The sequence below is a fragment of the Lontra canadensis genome, unplaced genomic scaffold, assembly GCF_010015895.1.
Source record: "Lontra canadensis isolate GAN:19392208 unplaced genomic scaffold, GSC_riverotter_1.0 scaffold138, whole genome shotgun sequence".
Lineage (NCBI taxonomy): Eukaryota > Metazoa > Chordata > Mammalia > Carnivora > Mustelidae > Lontra > Lontra canadensis.
Window position 1 is genome coordinate 74,901 of NW_022631132.1, and position 27,427 is coordinate 102,327.

Here is a 27,427-nt window from a genome sequence, read left to right on the forward strand (position 1 = left end):
CACGCAGACAAGCAGTCAAGTAGGGGATAGGGCCAGCTCTCACCGCACCCCTGCTCTGCCAGAGGAAACAGCCCCTCTCTGCCACTTCCTGTCCCAGGGGTTTCAGCAGTTTCCCCTTCAGGGCCTGCAGGCCCTCCTGCCCCGCCCCTGCCCCACACAGGTCAGAGAGTGCAGAGAGGGGAGGGGCCCTGCGGGGGAGGGGGGACGATCCCTCACAGGAAGGCTGAGGAGACAGCTGTCTACACAAGGGGACGCCCCAACAGCTCCACTGCCAGCCTGCCTGGGTTGGGGGACTTGGGACTGGGAAGGAGCTGGGGCTGTCTCCGCCAAACCCTCTCCAGTTAGAGGATGAGAAGTGGGTTTATCACCTTACTTAGCTACCGCCTTGAGGAGGCGGGTGCAGAATGAGCCTGGCCTTCCAGGACTGACGAAAAGACTGGACTGTGTGCTCAGGGCAATGTCCACCTGGGCTGAGGATGAGCCCCGGGTGGCTCCGGATGGAGGGATGGACTGTGGCAAGAGCCTGGGGGAAAGCAGGCCGACTGTAAGCGTTAACTGGGAGGGCCAGGTGACACTGAAAGCAATGCCACTTGACAATTTTGCATAATTTTGTCCTCAGCACCAATGGACAGAGACAACAATGGAGAGCAAAGTATTACAGTACATGTGGGTCAAGGGTAGCGGCATTTTCTGGGTGATGGAACAGGAAGCTATCACATTCCATAGCTGCTAGTGATTCAGTGTCGTGACTTGCACTTGTAAATACCTCCCAGTTGCCCTTGCAAGGTTGGAGCTCCTAGCACTGGGGCTATGTGCCCGACAGGGATCCTGCAGGCATGTGACCATCTCTGCCAGGCCTTCCCAAGGCAAAGGGTCAGAGGAGCAATAGAAGCCTGAGGCCCTGGACCTCTCCCTAGCTGCCGGTCCTCCTAAGGACAGGTTACAATTACATGGTAATAGTTCTAGAAGCCCTGATGCCTGGGATGGGGGCCTAGGAGTGGAAAGACACAATCTCTCTGGTCCCCCTATGGTAATATTGTTCCGTGAGGTCCAAGAAGCAGTAGGAGAAGCTAAGGGGACCCCTAGACATGATGGTACTGGGTGAGCCAACAAAAAATGAATGGGAAGATGGTCTTGATACCTCTCGGTTCTAGAGGTCATCCTCTTGCGACTTAGGCCAAGAGCCCTGCCCAGGCAGGCCTCCTGTCTCGAGAACAAAGTCTCTCTTTTCCCCATCCCCTCGCCCTCCACACACCCCTCCCAGGGCAAATAGGACCCAGTGCCCCAGTGATAGGGCCCCACACAGTCCTGCTTCTTCAGCCCTGCAATTTGGAGTAAATACTGCTTCACAGCTGGCATGGGGGACACCAAGGAGGCCTTGGAGACAACATCTGGATATGCACCTGGGATTCTGCCAGCCCCTCCCTACATCTGGAGTGCAAACCCAGGGCCAGGGTTTGGTTACAAGCCCGACTCAAAGCTGGTGGCACGTGTTTGGAAAGAGCATCTAGTCTGGGTGGAGGGGGTGGAAGCACTTGAGATCAGTGCCAGCTCAGGGCAAGTGCTTGTGGGGCTGGCACAGATCTGAGCTAGTGCTGGGCCTGGGATAGTGGGTGTGGCCACTGTGGCCTCACCATGGACCCGTTGGGGGAGGAGCAGAGGGGTGTGGGTATTGTGTAAATGTGGGTAAGATTTTCTTTTGTGCCCTCTGATAGCACTTCAAGTTGTTCCCTCTGCATCTGGGGAAAGGGGCCAAACTGTAAAAATTACAGGGTGGGGGCGCCTGGGTGGCTCAGTGGTTGAAGCCTCTGCCTTCGGCTCAGGTCATGATCTCGGGGTCCTGGGATGGAGCCCAGTATCGGGCTCTCTGCTCAGTGGACAGCCTGCTTCCCCTCCCCCTCTCTGCCTACTTGTGATCTTTATCTGTCAAATAAATAAATAAAATCTTTAAAAAAAATTACAGGGTGGCGCGCAGGGAAGGTGGCTGAGATTTATACTTGCTGGGTACAAGCTGTGGGGTCGGTGTGCCAAGCACTTCATCTCGGCTATCTCCTTTAATTCTTACAACATCCTTACAAAGTAGCTAGCTAGTCACTGGCAGAGCTGGGGACAGAACCTAGGTTTATTTCCAACTACTACGCTCTCTGAACTTTGTTTGCAGTGAAATCTCTTTTGGTAATAATCCTGTTTTAATAGTTCCGTTTTAAAAACAGCAGAAGTGAGGCTCAGAAAAGATTAGGTAACATGACCAAGGTCACACCGCCCGTCAAGAATGGAAGCAGACCTTTTCTCAGACGGTGGAGAAGATGGTGGATATTCGAACAGAGGGGTGCCTACCAAATGTGGCTGGCCGTCTTTCAAAACAAGAAGAGGGTCCTGCTTGGAGAAACTGGCAAGAACAAACTCGAGTCCTGCGATATTACAAAAACATTGGTCTGGGCTTCAAGATGCCCAAGGAGGCCACTAAGGGTGACTATGCTGGTAAGAAATGACCCTTTAGGGATGCCTGGGTGGCTCAGTTGGTTAAGCAGCTGCCTTCGGCTCAGGTCATGATCCCAGCGTCCTGGGATTGAGTCCCACATCAGGCTCCTTGCTCGTCAGGGAACCTGCTTCTCCCTCTGCCTGCCACTCTGTCTGCCTGTGCTCGCTCTCTCTCCCTCTCTCTCTCTGACAAATATATAAATAAAATCTTAAAAAAAAAAAAAAGAAATGACTCTTTACTGTTAATGTCTCCACCTGAAGGCAGATTCTGTCTGGTGACCAAGATGAAGATGCAGAGGACCACTGTCATCCACCAAGACTACTCCCATTACATCCGAAAGTGCAGCCGCTGTGAGAAATGCCACAAGAACATGTCTGTACACCAGTCCCCCACTTCAGGGACCTCCAGACTGGTGACACTGTTACAGTGGGTGAGTGTCAGCCCTTGCGCAAGACTATGCTCTTCAACGTGCTGAAGGTCAGCAAGGCTGCTGGCACCAAGAAGCAACTCCAGAAGTTCTGAGACTAGACATCTGCCCATACCTCTAGACAAAATTTGTTTTCCTACTCAATAAATAAATAAATAAATGAGACAGAACTCAAACCCAGGCTGTGTGCCTTCGATATCAAAGTCTATGCCTTCCCCACGGCCCCACGCTGGTGAACATTTGCTCAGATCCCTAGCTCAGTGCTCGCTCACAACACACAACTTTGAAGGTTCAGAACCTCTTTGATGCTCCTTCAACAAAAGCTTCCCTGGTCTGTGACCCACCCCCTCCTCTAGGGCCTCAATCCCAATCAAAGCTCCATCGAAGAAGTGATTCCTAACATTCTGGGCCAAGTCTGCACTAAAATGGTGACAAGCTGAGCCAGCTATGAAGGAAGGGGAAGTGGAATGGGAGGCTTCCAGCTCTGCTGATGAAGGACGCTGACTCTATTCCACCTCAAGGGGCCTACCATTTCCAGAGAGTTCCTGGATCCAGACCTGGGGTGGCCATGTCATGGCCCTGCCCCATAAATATACACTTGCTCTCAGTTTACACATAATGTTAGTCTGGGTTCTTATCTCTCGGGGTACTGATTCACATGTTTATTCAAATATTTATGGAAAGTCAGCCCTGAGCACCTCATAGATGGCAGGCCCATGGCCAGGGGCTTATCGCCAGGCCCACCCTATTCTTCTCGAGGTAGACGAAGGTAGATTCTCTTCCTAAGTTCCCGGTAAGCTGGGTTATCCCATCTACCTAATCGACTGCTGGGTTTTTTTCTCCCCAAAACATATCTGTACCAAATATCTCTTATTTGGCCTAGAGGTTGGCAGAAAATGGGGAGTGACTTGTTAATGGGTACAGAGTCTCTTTATGGAGTGATGACAATATTCTATAATGCATTGTAGTGATGGAAGTAAAATTCTGTGAATATACTGAAGCCAATGAATTGTATACTTTGAGCATATAACAGAATTGTATGGCAATGAATTAAATTGAATTAAACTGTTATTCATTATTATTTTTATTTTTTTATTTGGGGGGGCAGGGGCAGATGGAGAGAGAGAATCCTTAAGCAGGCTCCACACCCAGCGCAGAGCCTGATGCAGGGCTCAAGCTCAACGACCCTGAGATCATGATCTCAGATGAAATCAAGAGTCGGACCCTTAACCAACTGAGCCACCCAGACGCCCCTAACTAAACTGTTATTTAAAACAAACAAACAAAAATGAGGCCCAGAGAGAGGCAGCAGCTCACTCAAGGCCACGTGCAAGTTGACAGAGCAGTTCAGGCCACACTCCAGATGTCTAATTTCTGATTTTGAGGATCTCTTCTATCAGCCTTCCCATGGCCCTAAGCAAGGATAAATGCTGAGGCTGAGCGAGTGTGCAAAGCAGGGCCACCTGCATGCATGCGGGCTGGTGGTTGGGTCCAAAGCAACAGGGTAGGCAGTGGAAAATGCTATAGACCAGGGGCTTCAATTTAGGTCTGCCATGAGCATCGCCAAGTGCCCCTCTCTGGATCCCAGTGTCCCCGTCTGAAAAGTCAAGCAGGTAAGTCTGGTGCTCCCTTGCGAAAGGCCCCATGAGCTCCGACCCCCTGAGGTTCTTTTTTTTTTTAAGATTTTATTTATTTATTTAACAGAGAGAGAGATCACAAGTAGGCAGAGAGGCAGGCAGAGAGAGAGGAGGAAGCAGGCTCCCCGCTGAGCAGAGTGCCCGGTGCGGGACTCGATCCCAGGACCCCGAGATCATGACCTGAGCTGAAGGCAGCAGCTTAACCCACTGAGCCACCCAGGCACTGCAAGACCCCCTGAGGTTCTAATTAGAAAGTCCTACAAGGTGGAACAGAAAGGCGTGTCAAATATGTGCTGCTTCTCAGAGGGCTGCAGGAGGTTCTAGATACAATTAAGCGTTCCAATCGTTGCTCCTCACTGATAGTGATGAGCAGGACTTTCCTGTAAGAGTCAAATTCTCTTGGACAATTCCACTACTAAGTTTCCCCAAGGTCTGGCCCGTGGGGAGCTCAGTCCTGATTTCCCCCCACCAGCAGTGTTCAGGGATAGAAGAACCCATAACAGAGACCCATTTATCATGTCCTTTGGCAATGTGGAGTACCAGGTTCTCGGCCTGGTGCCCAGGCAGCCCCACCTTGTGTTGAACTTGCCTCCTTGGTGGAGGGAGTGATCACTAATGGCCACTGGTCTAGCCCCCGCTGGACAGGATGTTTCCACATCAAGCCCCACTTCCTGCCGCTAGCCCTGGGCTCCGGTTCCCCCCTTCTCCTGCCATCTGGTCGCCTGCCCTCTGCCCCCTCCCCTTGCTGGGTGTTTACAGGCTGTCTTATCAGTATGGGGAATCTGGGCCTCACCCAGCTGGCTGCCCTGCCCCGCCCAGCCCAGACAGCCTCCCCAGGGCCCTACCTGCTGTGGTTTCATCACTACAGGCACTATAATCTGGAACCCCCCCTTGCACCCCTGGCCGGCAAGGGGTGTGGATGAAGGCTTGCTGCCTGCCAGAGTGAAACCTGAATATTCATAGCGCTTTATCCGCCTTGCCCCAGCGGGGGTAGGGCATGCATTCTTTGTACATTGTCATCATCTCTATCTGCAGGCTATGGGGACAGGAATGAGGTGCTTGGGTCACTGAGAAGGATAACTTTGGCCTGGAGGCCTTGACGGCTCTTCTGTTCTCAAACCACCAAGAGATGAGCAGCGGCAAGGCTAGGTAGGCTCTGAGAGCACAAGCAGGTTTTCTGTTTTTCTAAATGGAAGTACTGTAAACACTCGGAGCTCAAGGTGGGACAGAATGAGGGGCCACAGGCTGACTGTGGTGGAGGGGGAAAGGCTAGGCAATCTGTGGGCAGAGCCTCGGCCAATCCATGCCTACTTTGGAGTCTCATGATCCCCACACCAAAGGCTGGGATAAGGCCAGAGCTAACCACTGAGCAAGTCCAACGACTTTCCCCAGGGATACAAGGGCTTAGATTTTTCCATCAAATAAGTTTGAACCAAGGAAGGAGACAGGGATGGGGACAGCAGGCTAACGAACATACTGCAGGTGACGGACACACCTTCCTGCACTTTGGGCGAAGATCCCGAAAGTGTAAATTCTGACCTGTCCAGAAGCAGGTCTCACAGGGCCAGGGCCTGCTTGCTAAAGCCGACCAAGCCACACAGCAGGAATCGAAGCCACAGTCCCAACCCAGGGCATCTTTCAGGAGCTTCCATGTTGCTTGCTGATAAATCAATGAAAATATATCTAGGCAGTAGATTGCAACATTCGCACTTAGGATAAAATGCCACACTTCAAAGAAATTTATGAGATTGTGTCCTTCTAGGCCTCTAGGATATAAATCAATAGTTTAGGGCACTTGGGTGGGAAAGTTTGGAAAACCTCTGCTAAGGCAATTTTGCCATTAATGGGCTATGTAACCACAGGCATGCTAAGTCACATGGCTCTCCCAGTCTTGGGCCTCCTGCCCCCCTCTCCACTACAGACCTCATGCTACCCGTAGCTCCTGTGACTGACCCTAGTAACAGGCCACCATCCCCTCTCCCCAGGAATGACTTCCCCACCACTCTGAAAAATCACAAACCATTTAATGTTAATGTGTTAGTGAGTGATATTAGGTTAATGTGTCGCCTCTCTCTTTAACACATTTTCTCTGAAAAAGGCCATCTGGAGCTACCCTTGTCTTAGTCTAGAGAGTGTCTCCGGGGCAACCGTGGGGCAGCCCAGCAGGTTGGTGAGGCAGGTGGATATTCTCAGTGGTCTCCCTTACCTCACACCACTAGCCACAGAGTGATCTGGCTTTTACCACCTACTCCCCCCCCCCACCCCGTGGGCCCCGTTAGGAAGCTATATGGAGTGGACGTGAAAGCCTTCGAAAAGCTAACAACTAGGCCGGGTGCAGCAGAAAGCCCACTGACCGGATGTGAGGGAGATGAAGTTCCAGTCACGGCCCTGCCTCTGCCCAGCTCCTCCCTCTGAGCTGGTGCCAACTCCTACTCCAGGGCACACACTCAGATCTGGCTGTGGCCATACCAGCTGCACTCGGCCAAGCTTTACAGTCCGAACTCATCTGCTTGGTTTCCAAAGGTCCTTCACAGTCTGACCCCACCCTACCTACTCAGCCTTGTTTCCCATGATTTCCCAACTCAAGCCTGGGCTTGAAGCCCAGTGGTCTCCTCATGGTCCCCTGAGGGAACATTCCAGGCTCATTCACGGAGTTTCTCAGGCCAGCCATGCCCTTGCTGCTCTGTTTTGATTAATCAAATAATGCCCATCCAGCAAGGTCCCCACCAAGGTCCCCAGACCCATGGAGCTGGTTACATCCTGATAAGTAGAGTGCACACCTATGGAGCCCCCTTTTCGAAATGCTGATAGCCCAGATTTGACCACGAGATCTCTTCACACCACACAGGCTTGCACTGCTCTTTAATTATTTCATGTGCAGTCCAATCCATGGGACCAAGGCCTAGCTCTTCTTCTGATTCTAGCACAGGTCTGGGCATTCATGAATTAAGTTCACATAAAGTCTCTGTCCAAGGGAGATCTCTAGAATAGACACCCCAGGTCCTGACAGATGTGAGAGCTACAGTCTAAGGGTGGGGCTAGGGATGGAGTTGGGGGACAAATGTCCCCAGCCTCCAACATTACTTTTCCTCTCCGGCTCCCTGTCTGTGTTTGGGGAAACATATACCAGCTAGAGTCATTTATTCCAAGCTGCATCGAGAAGGTAGTTCATGATCAATCAGGTCATCTCTCTTTGTACAAAACCACAGTGTTTCCACCCTGGGAAAATTAGGTGCTGATCTGATCACTGGACTCTCTGGAAAAGATTTCACGATTCTGGATCAGGTCTAAGACAGAAAATGATTCAGCAAAATAGGGTGTGTGGGGTGCCTGGGTGGCTCAGTTGGTTAGGAGTCTGACTCTTTTTTTTTTTAAGATTTTATTTATTTGAGAGAGAGCGAGAGAGAGCACAAGCAGGGTGAAGGGCAGAGGGAGAAGCGTGAGCAGGGAGCCTGACGTGGGACTGGATCCTGGGACTCCAGATCATGACCTGGGCTGAAGGCAGACACTAATCTACTGAGCCACCCAGGCGCCCTAGGAGTCTGGCTCTTGATTTTGGCTAGGGTCATGATCTCGGAATCTTGTGATCAAGCCCCGTGACGGGCTCCATGCTCAGTGGGGAGTCTGCTTGGGATTCTCAATCCCTCTCCCTTTGCCCCCACCTCTGGCTTGCATGCTCACTTACTCTCTCTAGAAAAAAATAATAATAAATAACTCTCGGGGCACCTGGGTGGCTCAGTGGGCTAAAGCCTCTGCCTTCGGCTCAGGTCATGATCCTGGGGTCCTGGGATCGAGCCCCGCATCAGGCTCTCTGCTCAGGGGGGAACCTGCTTCGCCCTCTCTCTCTGCCTGCTTCTCTACCTATTTGTGATCTCTCTCTCTCTCTCTCTCTGTGTCAAATAAATAAATAAAAATCTCTAAAAAAATCTTTAAAGAAAAAAGAATGGGGTGTGAGTATAACTACATGAAGAAAAGATTTTCATTTTTTTAAAGATTTTATTTATTTATTTATTTATTTGAGAGAAAGAGAGAGAGAGAGAGCACTAGCAGGGGGAGGGGCAGAGAGATAAGCAGACTCCCCATTGAGCACAGAGCTTGAGGTGGGGCTTGATCCTAGGACCCCAAGATCATGACCAGAGCTGAAGTCAGATGCTTAAACAAATAAGCCACCCAGGCACCCCGAAGACAAGCTTTTTAAAAAAGAGGTATTACATTGTCTAGGCAAAAAAGGTTGGAAAGGGATATGATTGGCATCTATAAAATGATGTATGGAGCAGATAATCATGGGCCCAGTCACCAAACGTGGTTCATAAAAGAAGGGCAAAAAATAAATAGCCCTATTTTGTATTTGTAAAATATATAAGTCCTATTTTGCAAATACATAAGTTTGGAAACTTATGGAATTCTTTAGCTGAAGAATATCAATGGAAAGATTAAGCATTACCTATTTTTTAAAGTATTTTATTTATTTATTTGACAGAAAGAGACACAGTGAGAGAGGAAACACAAGCAGGGGGAGTGGGAGAGGGAGAAGCAGGTTTCCCACCAAGTAGGAAGCCTGATGTGGGGCTTGATCCCAGGACCCTGCGATCATAACCTGAGCCAAAGGCAGACGCCCAATGACTGAACCACCCAGGTGCCCTGATTAAGAATCTTCTAAAGTGACAGTTACATCAGGGCCACCCATGATTATAAAATATCTGTTGTAACAATTACTGTAGGGCACCTGGATGGCTCAGTCAGTTAAGCTTCTGCCTTTGGCTCAGGTGGTGATCCCATAGGGCTCCCTGCTCATCAGGGAGTCTTCTTCTCCCTCCTCTTCTGCCTGCCAGCCCCCCTGCTTGTGCTCTCTCTCTCTCTCTGTGTGTCAAATAAATAAACAAGTAAAATATTTTTTAAAATTACTGTAAAAAGGATAAATTCGAGTATTAAAAGAAAATGATATTAACAATCTCATTCTAAAATTCATATGAAATTGCAGAATTAAAATAGGCAAAATAACTCTGAAAAGGAACAAAGTTGGAGGGCTAGCACCACCTGATTTCAAAAAATGATTATAAAGTTACAGTAATCAAAAAAACTGGCATTGGTGGAAAGATAAACAGATCAATCAGCAGAACAGAATACAGAGGGTGCCTGGGTGGCTCAGTCAGTTAAGCATCTGCTCAGGTCATGATCCCAGAGTCCTAGGATCCAGCCAGAAATCCGGCCTTCCTGCTCAGCAGGGAGTCCATTTCTCTCCCTCTCCATCTGCTCCTGTTCATGTGCTCTCTCTCACTCACTTTTTCTCTCAAATAAATAAATAAATAAAATCTTTAAAAAAAAAACAGAATATAGCCCACATATATAAGGACAACTGCAGTAGCCTAACAACAGCTTTTCCAACAAATGGTACTAGAATAATCGGTATCTGTATGTAAAAGGAAAAAAAAAATGAATGTGAATTTACACCTCTCGCTATCTGGAAGAATTAATTCAAAATGGATCAAAGACCAAAATGTAAACTCTAAAACTATAAAACTTATAAAAGAAAACATAAGACAAGATATTTGTGACCTTGGGCTAGGTGAAGACTTCTTAGAGACCTCACCAAAAGTATGATCCACAAAAGTAAAAATTGATTAGTTGGACTTCATTGATATCAAAATCTTCTGCTCCACAAAAGACACTATAAAGAGAATGAAAAGGCAAACCAGAGACTCAGAGAAAACCTTCACAAAGCAAGAATAAAGGTCTTGTGTCCAGAATATATAAGAATTCTCAAAACTCAACAAGAAAAACAAATCAATTTTAAAAAGGTCAAAAAAATTATTTTTTAAAAATATTTTATTTACTTATTTGACAGAGAGAGAGAGAGAGCAAGAGTGCATAAGCAGGGGGAAGCAGCAGAGGGAGAGGGAGAAACAGACTCCCCGCCGAGCAGGGGCCCAATGTTGGGCTCTATCCCAGGACCCTGAGATCATGACCTGAGCTGAAGGCAGACGCTTAACCAACTGAGCCACCCAGGCGCCCCAAAAAGGGGCAAAAGATTTAAACAGATACCTTACCAAAGAAGATATATTGGTTATAAGTAAGTACATCATTAGGGAAGTACAAATTAAAAACCATAATGAGATACCACTGCACACCTATTAGAAGGGCTAAACTTAAAAAGACTCACCAAGTGTTGGTGAGGACACAGAGCAACTAGAACACACACACAATTGGTGGGAATGTGAAATAGTACATCACTTTGGGAAACAGTCTGAAGTTTCTTTCTATTTTTTAAATTTTTAAAAAAGATTTTATTTATTTATTTATTTGTCAGAGAGGAAGAGAGAGAGAGTGAGCACACAAGCAGGCAGAGAGGCAGGGAGAGACAGAGAGAGAAGCAGGCTCCATGCTGAGCAAGGAGCCCGATGCAGGACTCAATCCCAGGACCCTGGGATCATGACCTGAGCCAAAGGCAGCGGCTTAACCCACTGAGCCACCCAGGCATCCCAGTTTGACAGTTTCTTAAAAAGTTGAACCTACAACTACTGTATGATTCAGCCATTCCACTCCTAGGTGTATTTAACCAAAAGAAAAGGACATATATAGCTATGGAAAGATTTGTACATAGATGTGCACAGCAGCTTTGTTTGTAATAGCCAAACATGGGGTGGGGGAAAGCCACCCAATGTCCATCAACTGATGAATAAATAATGTGTGGTATCTCCATACAATGGAATGCTACCTAGCAATAAAAAAGGAATGAAATATGGATGGATGTAACAGCATGGACAGATCTTAAATATGCCGAATGAAAGAAACCATACAAAAAGAGAGTACACATGGTATATGATTCCATTATATAAAACTCTAGAAAATGCAAACTATTACAATTAGTAAATAAGCCCTAGAGCTCTAATAAACAGAATAGTAAATATAGCTAACAATATTGTATTATAATCATCAAACTTGCTAAGAGACTAGAGTCTCTTAATCCCACACAGTCTTGAATTGCTCTTTAATCACTAAAAAGAAAGGATAATTATGTACCATGACAGAGGTGCTAATTATCACTACAATGGCAACCATATTACGATATGCAAATAGCCCACTGTGGGGCTAAGTGCATGTGTATTACTACAGCTCTAGAATTGGGTTTAGATCCTTCAGAGCAGGGTGCCTGGGTGGCTCAATGAGTTAAAGCCTCTGCCTTCGGCTCAGGTCATGATCCCAGGGTTCTGGGATCAAGCCCCGCATCGGGCTCTCTGCTCAGCGGGGAGCCTGCTTCCTCTCTCTCTCTGCCTGCCTCTCTGCCTACTTGTGATCTCTGTCTGTCAGATAAATAAATAAAATTTTAAAAAAGTTAAAAAAAAAGATCCTTCAGAGCAGGAGGCTGGTCCTGCTGTGGTGGTTTTTGTTTGGTTGGTTTTTTGGGTTTTTTGGGGGGGTTTTTTTGTTTTGTTTTGTTTTTTTATCAGTAGGGCACCAAGAAAGTGGTCACCTAATGTAATGAGACAGGTGATTTCTGTGCACAGATTCTCACAGAATCAGCAGACCTGAACTAGCCTCTTTTATCCTCTGGGGGCATTATGGGAAAAAGACAAATTATCTACTAAATCTATGTCTAAGTACCTCCTTGCTATCAGGTCATCGGGAATTTGGGGAGGTTAAGACTAATTGCCCACTCTCCCATCCTCCAAGGCCTAGCAGTTCTAACCTGAGGGGCGGAGACCAACGGACAGAGTGAAGTGGCTCAGGGGTGGTCCATGGGTGGTCCAGTCCTTCCTGGGCAAACACAATCCATCTGATAGCAGATGGAACCTCCAAAGTACTTTCTGGGAGGCCTCGAATGGGGATGGCGCACAGCTCCTTGGGAACTCTTCTGGGCAAACACAGTGCCCAGCTCCAACCCGAAGCCTCTGGGCATTGGACAAGAATGGACGCATCATCAAATTCTAGCGAAAGGAGGGAGTGAGTGAGGAGTGGTTGGTCAGTTGACTCCCAGAATTCTACACTCAGCAGGGTAATAACAAGAGACCGACGGTTGCTAAATTCTTGTCCAGGATGCAAGGCCTTTGAGGCCTTCTCTCAAAGGAACTAACTTCTTATTCCTGTAGCAAATGATACTTAAGATGAGAGTGGTGAAGAGATAAGGATGGCAATGTTAATAAGAACATTAAGGACTTGATTTTTGCTCTTCACAGCACCACCGCCTGCCACTCAGAAAGACTATTCCGCACACACATCTCCATGCGTCCATCTCCGCACACACGTCCCCTCCTCCTGTGTGATGACAGACTTAACAAAGGGGTAGCAGAAAGATAAGGAAACTCCCTCTCAGTTTCAGAACGGGTATGGCAGGCCTTGCCAATGCTGCCAGAGGAGCGATTGCTCCCTGGCACTGGCCACGTCAAGGCTGTGTGAGGGGAAGTGACAACAACAGCCACGGGAATAACAACAGCTAACACCTGTGGGGCAGTAACTATGTGCCAGGCACCATGCTGAGCGCCTCATGTGCAGTATCTCACTGAGTCCTCTCGCGACCCTGTGAGGTGGGTACTAGAACCCAACATGGTTAAGTGACTAGCCCATGCTCACACAGTCAGTAAGCAGTAGGTCTGGATTGAGAACACAGAGAGCCCGTGCTTCCCACCCCCGACCCCAAGACAACCCAACTTCTCTGGAAGGATACTGGGTTAGATTGGAAGAGGAAAGGAAGCTTCAGGAAGGCCAGATGGACTGGGAAGCAGGAAGTTACCAGCACTGGGACAATAAAATGGTCCATCAGGAAAGTGGGAACCTAAGGCAAAGCTTGCTCAGCCTGGGCAAGCTGCTTAACCTCTTTCTTGTTGGTTTAAGAAATGTTCCAGCACTTTCCCTTGCAGACCCTCCTGCATGAAACACCTTTCTCTGAGCCTCCTTCTCCTCGTATAGATGGCTGGGGTCTCTGCCAAAAAACTCACCTTAGGACATGATTTCCCAGCCAAGAAGTCAGGGCACTCCCGGTGTGTCCCTATGGTGTTGCAACGTACTAGGGAGGGGGCAGGGAAAGAGGGCAGTGAGAGAGGGAAAATGATGGCGGGGGGAGGATATGTGTGTGTCCGGGTGTTTTTCTCCAGTGAAACACAACAAGAGCCAAGTTCCCCTCTCCACTCAGCCATGGGAGACACAGAAGTAGCAGAGCAAATATATGGCTAGTCCTTGCCCTTGCCCGGGTGGTCTGGGCAGAAACATATGGGACTCTCTAGACTCTTGGGTTCCCAACTGGCTGAAGAAAGGAAAATCTCTGTCCTCCACCTGAACCTCCCGGCTCTCAGAGAAATCTCAGAATCCTGGGAAAAGGTAGGACCCAACCAGCCCATGCCTGCTCTGAACACCACTGGTGCATCAGTTTTCCTGTCCCTTTGATGTCCTCTACCTCTCTTCCCCTCTCTCCACCCACCTCCTCCAGGGCCGGTGGGGTGGGGGGGGGGTGGACTCAAAATGAAATCCCCTCAGCTTGGGTGGCAAGGAAGCCTGTCTACCCTTTGTGTCTTAACCATACACGCAGGGCTCCCGGGGCTCCCGGTCTGGGCCAGCCACTTTCTATCTCCTGGACTGGAGATCGGGGCTTTGCGCTGAGCCACCCACACTGGCTGACCTGTTCTTTTATGTGCCATGCATTTGCCAAACAATTATCCAGGCTTCGAAGGTCAGTCTGTGGACAGGGAAGACAGAGAAAGGCGTCTTTTCTCCCTTTTCTGCCCAGCCAAATCTCCCCCGCGCCGCCACCCCCCCCTTCAAGGTCTAGCTCACAAAGCCTTCCCTCCCTCCTCCAGCGTCGGCCGACATCAGAGCTCTGGCCGCCTCTGGCCCCTACTCCGAGGAGCACAATTAGCACCTGACCAGCCACTGACCTGGCTGCCTGTCCTCGCCTCTGATTGTTTCAGAGTCTTAGTCATCTTTCCCTCACCACCTCCTTCATTTGTCTCCTCCACAGTGCCTAGCACAGGTTGGGCACACAGTAGGTGTTAATAAATGGCTGTTGAATTGAAACTCAGCAGCCCCTGTGAGGTCAGAACCCTCTCGAGCACCCCGACCAGCAGTTCCTTGGCAACCAGCACTGGGGCCTGAGCTAGAGGGCATGACTGACACGGCCACTATCACGGGCCATGTGAGGCTCAGCGGCCAGAGATTTGCAGGCAGGTTGGTGTTGATGAGAAAAGCCCCTGACCTCTAGGAAAGTGCCCATGGGATTCTGGGTACCTTGGATGAGTTTCCTTTCTCCCCTGCAGAACTAGTTTTCAGTCTGAGAACCTCAAGGGGAATAAATTGGCAGTGAAGCCAGAAACCTCTTTGCAGCTTAGAAATCCTGGAGAGATAACCAAGCCCAGGTTGGGGTCAGACCCAAGCTTGAGAAGAGAAGGCTGCCCAAAACCCTTCCCAGCTCCACAGGGGACCTCCAGGAGGTGGTGGGGGTGTGCCAGAGGGCTATAGGGGGGTTCGGGGGTGGCACTAAGTAATGCTATCCTGCCCTGGCACCCAACAAATCACGACACCTACAGCCCACCAAGGAAGCAGGTCTCCCTTTCCCGGTCATTCATCCAATTCCCAAAGCAGTTCAGACAGTGCATTCAGACCAGAACCCAGCCAGAGTCCCCAGACAAGGAGAAGCCTCCACGTCTAGGATGCCCAGCTCCCCACACTAGCTCAAGTATTCTAGCCTGACTTCGAATTATGGTTATTTATATAGATGACCTAGATGCTCTCCCCGTCTCCCTCCCACACCCTTCACCCCAACTCTGGCCTACAACAGAAGCTAAGCTATACACAGTCCTGGAAGGCCTGTGACATCTTCTTCACCTCCATGTTTTCTCACTGCCACTTCAGGGGTGCCTGCTATGGGGACTGGCTCTTGGCAAATGTTTGTTGAGTGGAATGAGCTTTAGGCACTGTATCAGATAATACCATCACGCTGGTTGGTGCTCACTGTGTGCCATATACTGTTCTAATAAACAGCTTATGTGTATTGAAGGATTTGATCTTCAGAGCAACCTTATGAGGCAGGGCTCACTTGACAAATGGGGCAACTGAGGCATACAACTGACTAGAATCACATAGCTAAGTAAATAGCAAAGCTGGGTTTTAGACTCAGACAGTCTGGCTCTAGGGATGGAAGGTAAAATGAGAAAGTTGGGGGTGGGGTTGGGGGGGTGGGAAGGCCCAAGGCCAAGCTTAGGAGCAGGGATTTCCCTGGGAAAGCAATCCCCTCAGCCTGCACCTGGCTGGGCCTCTTCAGGGACAAAAGCGCTGAATTTTGCAGGCTAGGGGCATTTTGGATAATCTATCAATCAGGCCTATGAATGAAAGACCACAACACCCTCATTTTTAGATCCCAACACAAGACAGAGAAGACAGAAGCCACTGTGCCACCACTTAGCACTAGGCAGGGGGAGAGTGGATTTCAGGCCCCCAGCTTGTCCAGGGGTGGGCGCCAGTTCCTGAGCAACCATCGAGCAAACAGTGCAGCAGTGGGAGGAATGCCAGACATAGTTGCAAACAAGCCACTCCTTCGGCTCACAGCTAGAGGCTGGGTGAGGGTGGCAAGGTGGAGCCTGCTCAACCCCCCCCCCCAAACATCTCAGGCTTTGAACAGCCCCAGAAACAAGCATGCGCAAGGCAGCCCCTTCCCCACACCGGCAAGGATAACAAGTCCTCCAAGATAGTTAAGTATTTCATTTAACTCAGGACAGCTCACCCGCTAGGCTGTTTCTGCGCTGGGTCTACTGAATCAATGGTTGTTGAGAAAGTGCTTTCTAACCGGTAAAGCCCTGTGTAACTGTGAAGAGGGATTTGCATTCTCACCAGGCATACATGTTCCCAGGCACTTTTAGTGCCAAAGTGTCCTGTCTCCCCCAAGGGGAGAGCTAGATCTCTTCCCTTCACCCCTCTCCAACCTGGCACTCAGGCCAGGGGTCAGCTTGCAGGGGGTGAGTCCCTGATGGGCGTGCCCACCAGCTGTTGGGGCCAGCAGTGGTGGCTCAGGCCCTGGGGTGGTGACCTCACTTCCGCTCCTACCTCCCCACCTCCCTAGCACTCCTCCCATTTGAGGCCCCACCAGGCCAAAATCGAGAAGTCCAAGGTTAACTGTTCCTCCCCGCTTTAAGAGCTAATTAAAATGATTAGCCACAATGAACTGTCAAACATTAACCAGAAGAAGCTGCAGGACCAGACAGGCCTCTATCTCCCGGCAGAGGGATGAGGGGCAGGAATGAAACTGCCATCAAATCCCCTGGCGGGGTGGGGGGTGGGGGGCAGCCAGGGAGAGCCTGGCTGAACCGAGGTACCAAGGGGTTAGGAGGTGACTCTGGTCAGGAAGGCCTTGTCCCTCCACACAGTCCTGAGGGAAGGGCAACAGAGGGTGCGGTGGAGGCACCAGACATTCATAAAGCGGATACCGCCTCAGCAGTTCCCCAAAACAAGGCGCTGCCGGCATGGCACCCCGCGCTGTGAGGCGGCTCAATCCCCTCGCCGGCAGCAGAGGAGGGAACAGAGAGGCGGGAGAAACCGGGAGAGCGGGAACGCGGGAGCGGGAAGGCTGGCGTCTTGCTCACACGGAAACTCTGGCCCCTGCCAAGAGGTCTCTATTTTGGCGATCCCATTATCCAAGTCATAGGTGTGTGTGTGTGTGTGTGTGTGTGTGTGTGTGCGCGCGCGCGCGCGTGTTTCACACCAGTGAGTGTGTGCTTTACACTAAGGCGCCTGGCCCCCCAGAGGCGCTAGGGGGCCGCCCAGTCAATCTGGCAGCCCCGCCACCACACGGTCTGACCTCCCGCCCTCGAGCGCCGAGCTTTCGGGGGGCCTTCTGTCACGATCTGCCCTGTCACGGAACCCTAGCGCCCGGGGCGCGGGAAAACCTGCCTCCCACCCTGGCTCGGGAATTCGATTCCGTTTCTAACCCCGGCTCAGAAGCCCGAGTTCCCCCACACACACGCGGTGGGGCGAGGCAAGGGCGGGACTCAACACGCCGCGGCTCTCCCACCATTCCCTGGGCCCCCAACCCCGACACGCCGGGGCCCGAGCGTCCCCGATCCCGCCCTGAGGCAAACTTTTCGAGGTCCCCGAAGGCTCGAAGAAGCGGCGCCATCGACGTACCTCAGGCCGAGTGGGCTCGGTCGCCGGGCTGGGGTCGGTCGCTGCGGTCCCCTCCCCGCTCTGGGGGCCCAGGCGAGGGTCCCCAGCTGCCTCACGCCCTCCCTCAGCCCGCCTTCTCCCCTCGGAAGCCGGGCTGGGCCAGTGGCGCCGGTAACTCGGCGCCGGCGAAAGGAGAAGTGGAAGTTGAGCTCGGCGCCCGGTCGGTCCCCGCGGCCGCCGGGGCCACCGTCCCCCTTCCTCCTTCCCTCCCTCTTTCCTCCCTGCCCGCCTGCCCCCGCGGCCCCGCGCCCGTGACTCACCTCGGCGCCGGGGCAGGCTGGTCCGGGCGGGCGAGGCGCAGGGCTCTCCCACACGTCGCGCCGCCAATGGCAAGTTGGAGGGCGAGATGCAAATACCAGGTGAGACGGCGGCGCCCCTGATAAAACGACTCCGGGGGGCGGGGTGGAGTGCGGGGGGAGCTGGGTGGCCGCCAGGGAGGGCCACGCCGAGGGAAGGGGCGGCGGGGGCGCCCGGGGAGGGGGCGCAAGCCAGCGGAGACCTGCACTGAGACACCCGAGCGAAAAGGGGAAATTGCACTAGAGACACACACGTCCCCGCAGGCGGCGGCTGGGGCGGGCGCGAAGGAGGCAGGGCGGGAGGGAGGGGAGAGCCGGAGGGAGGGACCGACGGGAGGGACCGCGGGCGGGCGGGGTGGGTGAGGGAGCGAGGGAGGGACGAGGCGTCTTGGTGGAAACAGCGCCCCTCCACCCCTGGCCCGCCGCGGTCGCCAGCACGGCAGGGGGAGCCGTGCCAGGGGCCCGTGCGGCCTCTCCTTCCCCTCACGGCTCGCTCGCCCCCGGGGACTGAAAGAGCAGGGCCCCTGCAGAGCCCACGTCGCGCACCCGTTTCTTGGTCCGCGCTCTTCAGTCCGCCAGCACGCGGCGTGTCCCGGGCTCTCGGCTCCCTGTCCGGGGCCCTTCCCGGAGGGAAGCCCCCACACAAGGCCTGGGAGAGAAATCTACTCCCCGGGGACCCTGGATGGCTATGTCCAGCCCCCTCGGCCTGCACACAAGCCGGTGGGCTTGACGCCTTTGGCCCACACCATTGCACTCCAGATTATTGAGCGCCTGCTGAGTTCGGACCTGACGGGAGGGCGAGGGCTGGCGGAGCAGGAGCAGGGGGCGTGAGGCCAGGAGATGCCCAGAGGATGCAGTTCAGGAGCTAGATGCCAAACACTGCGGAATCCTGGGCCAAATCGTATACTTGGGAGTGACTGGAGAGTTTGGGGGACTTCTTAGGGAAGTAGAGCCTAGGGCTCCCGGTGGGGGAGACCAGACAGAAATGAATCAGGGGAAGGGCTGGGTTTGGGGGGAGCCGGACTGCCACAGAAGGTGCAGAGGCAGCCAGAGTTGGGGTACTGGGGAAAAGTTCGTGCACCTCTTCTCTCTAAAGCCGAGAGCCCGTCTCCCATGCTATCTCCCCCTTACCCTCTCCTCTGACCTGCCTGGGCATCCATACAAGCCCCCACACTCCACCTGGTCCCACAGCTAGGAGGCTCTATGAGGGAGATGCCTGGAAATAGTCACTTCTTATGGTTCTACATAGTCTGGAGGAAGGGCCCATCCAAGCCTCAGCCCTGGCAGCTCCTTAGCAGAAAGCGGGAAAGGGGCCCCTCAGGAGGAAGGCCCTCTGAAGGGCAGGGTGGCCAAAGGGTCTGGGGTTCAGGGACATGCTCAACCACCAGCACCTGCTGCTTCCCCAGTCTCGGGAAAGGATGGTCTCTGGCACAGGACTAGGGCACAGGAAAGGTGGTGAACGATGGCAGTGAAGGCAGCTGCAGATTGTAGTTTTCTGGGGAAAAACCTAGGGGCTGGACTGGCGCTGGCCCTTGAGATATCTTGCCTACCTATAGCCAAGTCCCTGAAATAAGCACCAAGAGCAGATTTCCGTTTTTTTCTTTTCTAAGTGGCCGTGCTTTCACCAGGGGATTCCTGATCCTGGAGCCTCACCATTCTCTGCTGGTCTCTTGTCCATGAGGCTCCCCTCTCGAAATCGTGGTAGGTCCCAGCCATCCCTAAGCAACCTTTATCTTGACCTTGAGACTCACTAATAGATACAAACACACATATTTTTCCATTTTGCTAAGAGTTCAGTGGTCCCTAACATCAGACAGACCTGGTTTCCTATTCCAGCTGCACCATTTACCAGCTGTGTGTCTTTGGGCAAGTCACTTAAACTCTCTGAGCTTCACGTCCCTTATTTTTAAGTTGGGGATAATAAGAACCTACATCGAATAGCTGTGATGATTGGGTGCCTGGGTGATTCAGTTAGTTAAGCATGCGACTCTTGATTTTGGTTCAGGCCCTGATCTCAGGGTCGTGAGATTGAGCCCTGTGTCCAGCTCCGATCAGCGCTGAGCATGGAGCCTGCTTAAGATTCTCTCTCTGCCCCTTCTCCCCATCCCTCTCCAGAAGGAAGGAAGAAAGAAAGAAAAAGAAAGAAAGAAAGAAAGAAAGAAAGAAAGAAAGAAAGAAAGAAAGAAAGAAAGAGGGAGGGAGGAAGGAAGGAAGGAAGGGCGGGCTGCTGGGGTGCCTGGATGGCTCAGTCCATTGAGCGTCGGCCTTCCACTCAGGTCATGATCTTGGAGTCCCAGGGTGGAGTCCTACATTGGGCACCCTGCTCAGTGGGGAGTCTGCTTCTTCCTCTGACCCTCCCCCTCGTGCTTTCTCTCTCTCACTCTCTTTTACTCAAATAAATAAATAAAGCTTTTTAAAAAAGTGAAAAGAGGGCACCTGGGTGGCTCAGTGGGTTAAGCCTCTGTCTTTGGCTCAGGTCATGATCTCAGGGTCCTGGGATCGAGTCCCGCATCGGGCTTTTTGCTCAGCAGGGAGCCTGCTTCCCCCCTCTCTCTCTGCCTGCCTCTCTGCCTACTTGTGATCTTTCTCTGTGTGTCAAATAAACAAATAAAATCTTTTTTAAAAAGTGAAAAGAAAGGCTGTGATGACAATCGAATGAGATAACCTGTGTCTACAGCAGTGGTGCCTGGTGCCTAATAAGCCCTCAATCAATGTTAGCTACCTTCAGCAGCATCTTCATCCATGTTTCAACTTTTCTCAACCCCAGCTCTCAGAAGAATGTCTGATAAGGCCAGGCCAGAAGCTGCTGAGGGCTAATGGTGGATACCTCCTAAGAGTGTGGTTTAAACCAGAGCTGAAGCCTCAAGGCACAGAAAAGCCAGAGGAAAGGTCTTCTTCTTGGGAAGGGCAGGGGGAGAAGGCACCAAGCCAACCAGCTAACAGGTAACCGGTGTCTGCCCAAGTACCTGCCAATGACCTGGAGTCCACCTGTGGGAATCCCATAAGTTCCCACCTTCCCCAGCCACTGAAAACTAACCACAGCCCCAGGGTCTGGGAATTGTGGCCAAAGCAAACCCCACCCCCCCTTGATGAAAGTCTTGTGCTGACCTCGAGCTGGGAAGCCGTGGGCCGCAGCAGTGACGTCCCTGGCTCCATGGCTCCAGGTCAGCCAGGCTGACCTTCCCGATGACCTTGCTGCTCCCCAGCCTGCCAGCCCTTCCCCACCCGGCTCCCCGCTCTTCCATTTGCCCATTGGGTGAGCCCCAGCCAGGTGGGGCCTGCCGACTGAGATCACTACTCCTGACGACAGCCACGCTGTCTCTGCCAATGGCTCAGTTCCTGACTTGGCAGGAATTCCCCTTCTTGAGTTGCCTGTGGATGCCCAGGCTGCGCTGTCCCATCCATTGTGCACTTTCAGGCTCTCTCCTTCCAGCCTGTTCCTGCCTCAACTCCGATTCAGTCCTCTCAAGCCTCAGAACCTGGGTCCTTCCAAGAGCAGAGGGCCTCCTGGCTGCCCATAGCCTGTGCAGGGCCAGCTCACTTGCCACTCCTGGGTTCAACCTGCCTTTCCACCTTGGCAGCTTTCTCAGCCCTTGTTTGTCCCCTCTTTCAAGCAGTGCCTATGTTCCTCTGCAAATCACCCCAGGTTCTTTAGAGACAAACAAGGTAGCTGGTTGCTTCCCCCCTTCCCTTAACCCCTTGGTCTCAGCAAATTCTATTCGAACCTGTGGCTAGAACAAAACACCACAGTGCCACAGATTCTGTAGCTATGGCCCTGACTTTCCACTACAGATGCAAGCTAGAAAAGTCACCCATCAATCAGACTTTCAGAATGAGAAGCATATTCAAAAGCCCGGAGAGAAGTTATAATTTAAAAGAAATCCTCCCACCTGTGAAGCTGAGAAGCCCCTTGTAATCCTTTCCGTCCAAACAGCAATGATTCTTTTGTTGAAATGTTCAGTAACTCTGGATTTGCCTCTACTGGGCTTACATGACAAGGCCCTAGAAAGCTCCAAATGGCAAATAGAAATCTCTACATCCCAGGTGGTGACTGAGCATCATAAAAAGTGTTTCTTCTAAAAAGGTTGTTGTGTCGCAGGCTCCTGGATGGCTCAGTTGGTTAAGCATCTGCCTTCGGCTCAGGTCATGATCCCATGTTCCTGGGATCCAGTCCCACATCTGACTCTCAGCGGGGAGCCTGTTTCTCCCTCTGCCGCTCTCCCTGCTTATGCTCTTTCTCTCTCTCTCTCTCTCTCTCTCTCTCTCTGACAAATAAATAAAATCTTTTTTTTTAAAGATGGTTGGATAACTGTGAAAGATAAGAATTCCTTGAGATAGGTCATACCCAAGTGTTCCTTCCCCAGATGGTCTTCTCTTGCTCAGGTCCATCTTGGGAACTGACGAGGGTGGGAACCGGTGTGCCCAGGCCAAAGCACAGGCATGCAGATGGGAAGGTGTAGTTGGGAGCAACTTCCCAGATCATGACTTTGATCTGGCCAGCCACCTTCTTTGGCTGAGGCTCTTGGGAAGTCACTTGGTTCCAACCCCCGACCCCTGCACCCCCCCCCCCACGCCCGCCCCGCCACAACACTGCTCTCATTAAAATGGAGAGTTACACATTTCCCCTCCAGGCCTTGGCTGGGACAGGCTCCACCACCATGAGATCCCCTACAAAACTTCAGAGGTCCACTGGGTTTCACTTCTTGGAAGCCTGGATGGCAGTTCAGGGGTCTGCCTGGAGTGAGATGACAATGTTACCTAGCAGGTGCTGCGGTCCTTGAGTCAGTGCTCCCTATGTCCATCCTGGCTTTGGTGACTGCTGGGAGGAGCTGTTCCCACCGCATGCACTGCTGGGAGTGGGCCAAGTGTTGGGGAAACAGATTCAGTGCCCTTCAGGCCAGCCCTCTTGGGTTGGTGGGAGATTTTTGAGGTGGGGGGAGGAGGAGGGACCCAGTCATTTGATTCATTTGCCAAAAATGAGGAAGAAGTGGCTTCAAGCAGTGCTCAGCAAATGAGGGCAAGTCCCCTGGAGTCTACTGGCCTCTAGCCCCCATCCTGGAGCCAGGGATCAGCTTGGAAAAGTCCCCAGGACCAGGGCCAAGTGCAGGCACTTACTCTGGGGTACCTATCAGAGGCAGTGCGGCATCCAGAGTTTTGGGGCACTCTCCAGTGGAGTCGGGGTTATCTCCTCAACCTCTGCCATCTGCTAGGGTAACCCCCAGCTCGTGTGGCTGGCAGCCTCCCTGCGCTCTGTAGCCCTTGTGGAGATTCCAAATGACACTCCAAAGGCGCCTCCCTTCACGGCCTGCAAAGAAAAACGCGGGACCTTGGCCCAGTGGACTGCTGCTAGGGGGTCAGAGACCAGGATGGAGGCACGGAGGGATGGCAACAAATAAAGGCTTTCCTGGAGGAGGGCACCACATGATTTCTGTGGCCCCTTGAGTGTGCTGGGGACAGGGAACAGGAAGCCATAAACTGGGTGTTCCCTTCTCAGATGGAGAGGAGGCTCAGGGGAGTGGGTGAGACACCAGTCACATCGCCTGTGGTGCTACATGTTATATACAGGGTGAATAGCGACCCCTGGAGTTGTGCTCAGAGGTGGCAGTACGGACAGACCCAGGAGAGGTGGGGATGGGGTGCTTGGATGGAAGGAGAGATCGGGAAGGGCTCCCAATCTCTGAGACACCAGAGTGGGGGCACCAGGCCAGACTCCAGATCCTCGGGTCTGGGGATGAAGTAGAGGAGTGGGGAGAGGGTGTGAGGGGCCTGGAGGGCCTGAATTCCACCTACTTCACATCCTGCCAAGGGGCGGTTCTGGGCTGAGGTTTGTATCAGGGGGTAGAGGATTCTGCTTTTTGGGGATTGCCCTATCCCACAGGGAGGCTAGGACAAGCCAGAGAGACATGCACCAGACAGAGACCCAATAGGAACGCAGCCACGCAGCTTCCCCACCCTGCCGTCCCAACGGGGGTCGGGGTCGAGGGTTGTTGTTGTTGTCTCATCCAGAAAAAATACATTTAATGTCTATAAAGGTGCAGTATGAGTCATTTCACGGAATGTCTAGGCCCCTTCATTGGCAGCAAACAAACTTTCCAGCCCTCTTTTGAGGAAGCCATCCAACTCGGCTGCTGCGGCTGGTTTGTGTGAGAGAGAGTGTGTGTGGGGGGGTCTTCGTGTGGGATGGGTCTCCATAGGGTCTTGCCTGCCTATGTGGGTGTCCGTGTGGGTCTCTCAGATGTGAGTGAAGGTGCAATCATGGCAGGAAGGTGGGGTGTTTGTGTGTGCACGCGCATGCACACATGCATGTGTGTGAGCTTGACTCTTGGATGTGAGTGGCAAGTCCCCTCGTGTGTGTGTGTGTGTGTGTGTGTGTGGGCGTGTGTGTGTGTGTGTGTGTGTCTGCAAGGCAGCATGGTATGTGAGCCTGTGTGTCTGAGGGTGTCTACGTGTACATTTTTTTCCTCATCACTGCCAAATTATCTTCCCATCTCTCCCCTCCGAAGTGAAGGGCTGGCCGAGGGAAGCTAGTGATCCAAAAGGGGGGCAGCTGGGGAGCGAAGAGGGACTGGAGGAAAACCAAAGCAATTCCACTCGTCGGAGGAAAGTGTCAGCCAAGGATGAAACTGAAACCGAGGCACCAGCACTCTGGGATCGTCCTGGGGCTTCGGTTCCTCCCACTCCCCCGCCCCCTCCAGCGGGCTGTGGCGATTAGTCAGCCTGAAATTCCCATTCCTACAGCCTGGACTTGGGGGCTGAGGCTGTAAGGCTGGGCTAGAAATTGGCCTGTGGTTAGCACGTGACCCCATTAGCGCCCATTATCACATTAACACAAATTAGTATATCAGATCCTCTCCCAGTCACCTAGTGGGGCACAGGGCCAGGCTGGAGGGAGAGGCCACCAGCTCAGGCCCTGCTCCGTGGAGGAGAAGCCAGCATGAGGGCATCAGGGGAGTGGACAGGCTGAGGACCGCTGCAGGCCCGGTTAGGGACGGAAAGGGGATAGAGACATCAAGTTTGACAATATGATCCTTTTCCTAGGTCGTGCTCTGGGAGGAGACACCTTGGGGAGGGGGTTATTCGAAAGGAGGGGGTTTCCAGGAATAGCTGGGCACCGCCCTGTAGGAAGGAGGCCCGGGCTCTGAGGTCTGGGCAGGAGACAGACGGTATTTCTCCTGGCACACAGTGAAACACAGTGAAACGTTTAGGATCCTTCGGGTTGTTTTTTTTTTTAAACCCCTTTCCTCTTCTTTATGGAAAATCCTAAGGATAACTTTCTCAGATGGTTTTGGACATCCTGAAAGCAGGGGAGCTGGACTGACTGACAGAGGAGAAGAGGCACCCAGAACACTAGCACAGTGCCTGGCTTTGATGTCTTGGCACAGAAATGGGAGATACACCCTACCCATATATTTCTATGTTAAGTTGTATCATGGGAATAGCCACTGGAGCCTCTGGAAAGGTTGAGGCTGCAGCCCCCAACAACTCTTTTTTTTTCCAGCTTAAATGTGTCTGGCCACAGGTTATTTTTGTGCCTTGATACTTTTAATATGTTAACTAAAGAGCCACCACATAACCATGAACCAACACGGGAAGGTCAGCAGCATCATGACTTCTAGAGCTCAGGGCCTGCAAGGAGGTAGAACACAAAGCTCTATCTACTAAGAACAGGGTTGTAAGTTTGAGCCCCAAATGGGCCTCTTAGCTTTTTTTCTTCTATAGCTGCCAAAGACTGGATTGAGACGCGCAGAATCCCTAACCATAGGTTTACAGGCTTACATCCAGCCCAAAGCTGAACCCCTGCCCCTCACCTAGGCTGAGCCCTGGTTCCAGACTGCACCCCAGCCCCAGCGCCAGTCTATCCCGGTGCAGGAGATGCATTCTGGGTCTCAGGAGAGCCAGGCTAGAGAGTGGTTGTTCAGGGAAACCCACCCCCAACGCCCCGAGACGCGACTCAAAGTTTCCATTCTACTGCCTGCGGGTCAAGAGAGCCATCCCCGGAGAGGAAAGACGGCCCCTAAACCACAATCCCTTTGCTGAAGGTGAGCCGCCCCAAGCTCTTCGGGGCGGGGAGGTGGCCCAAGGGACCATTAAGAAGCACGCAGGAGCCAGCCCCACGCCGCGGCGCTAGCGCAGCAGGTCGGGTCTCCGGACTCTTCCGCCACTTCGGTGGGAGAGCGGGGTCCGAGGGCCAGTGGAGGTTCTGTCGGCCCCTCCCGCCTTTCCCTCGCCTCCACCACCGCCCCGCCCGGCCCCTTTCTGGGCTCGCGCGCCTCCCAGCCCCGATCCGCTCTGGGGCTGGGCTCCACCCCCGACGCCCAGCAGTGCGCCCAGGGCGCCTCTGCAGCGCCACCTGCAGGCAGAACGCGCACAGCGCGGCGTCTCGGGTCGAGGCGGGAACTGGCGACCGTGAGGGTGGAGGAGGAGGAGAGGAGAGGTCGGCTCCTCTGCCGGGAGCTTTCCTGGCCCGCGCGCGGCCTCCCCTCGCCATCCCAGCCCCGAGCGACCTGGCCAGCTCTGAGCTCTGCCCCGCGCCCTGCCCGGCGCCGACGGCCAGGGCTCCGACCTTCCACTCCTGCTGCTGCACTCTGAGCGGCCTCCTGCCCCGGGCGCCTCTTCTCGGGAAGCAATGAAGTCACACTGAGCCCGCTTCGCTGACTCATGAGAATCCTACCCCCTCCCCGGCACACCCCTTGAAACTTCCCCCTCAATCCCTTCTTTCCTGCTCCCGCCCCCCCTTCCTCCCGTCCCATCAGGCGAGGAGGGGCGGCTCCGGGAGGACTCCCGGGGAGGACTTAGTGAAGCAGCTGGGAGAGAAGTGGCGGGCGAGAGTACCCTCGGAGACATCCGTGTTTCTGTCCCCGCCCGGCCACTCCGCGCTCTTCTGGGGCGCACAGGGAATGTCCTGGGGAAGCTGCATGTTTGCAACCTTCCGCAGAACTCCCACCATGGTATTCTTTTGTAATTATCCACCTCACATAGTGCGCGCCTGCTGAGAGCGGGGCGCACCGGGACCTCCTTCCCTCCTCTGGGCCGGGAGTTCACCTGGTAGCTGAGGTCTCTTTGGAGCCTCCTGTTGGGATGAACGGAACCACAAGGGCTTGCACCACCAAAGGGACAAGTGTAGAGTGTTCTGAGCCGTGAGCTGCCCTCCATCCCTGCATTAAGTCAAGCTGATGTCTTGAAAGGTCACTGTGGCCCTTTCTCCTAGGACTCGGTACTGGCCCAGTCCAGGTGGAGGTGCGATCGACTTTGAGACCAAGGATTCCCTGTTCCCAGCACTCCCCGCCTCCCCCCACCCCCACTGTGCGGCTAGTTTGAGGACTCCCACTGGAGTAGACCAGAATCCCATGCCAGTTGTTTGGGATATTAGACTCAACAAAGTGGCTGAGGGCCTCAGGGCCTGATTAGAGAAGGCTTCAAGCTGGAGGGGCCCTGCTGGCCT

At 52.7% G+C, this 27,427-nt stretch overlaps 2 protein-coding genes across 3 annotated transcripts in view; one reads left to right on the top strand and one right to left on the bottom strand.

Moving 5' to 3' along the window:
- The window catches only part of ELF4 (E74 like ETS transcription factor 4), a 41,337-nt gene extending 23,294 nt beyond the window's left edge, over window positions 1–18,043 (bottom strand). Inside the window, exon 1 of one of the 2 annotated variants that reach the window (XM_032843348.1) lies at window positions 17,950–18,043. The gene's annotated coding sequence lies outside the window, so the exon portion shown is untranslated. Of the gene's footprint in view, window positions 1–17,650; window positions 17,740–17,949 lie in introns of those variants that run through there. The other variant, XM_032843349.1, reaches the window with a different exon arrangement.
- Window positions 2,766–20,891, top strand: LOC116858545 (translation initiation factor IF-2-like). The gene is made up of 4 exons (XM_032843372.1): window positions 2,766–2,832; window positions 17,393–18,048; window positions 19,596–19,686; window positions 20,753–20,891. The coding sequence occupies exons 1-4, from the start codon at window positions 2,766–2,768 to the stop codon at window positions 20,800–20,802; spliced, it is 864 nt and encodes a 287-aa protein (XP_032699263.1). The 3' UTR covers window positions 20,803–20,891.
- Window positions 20,892–27,427: the final 6,536 nt, after the last annotated feature.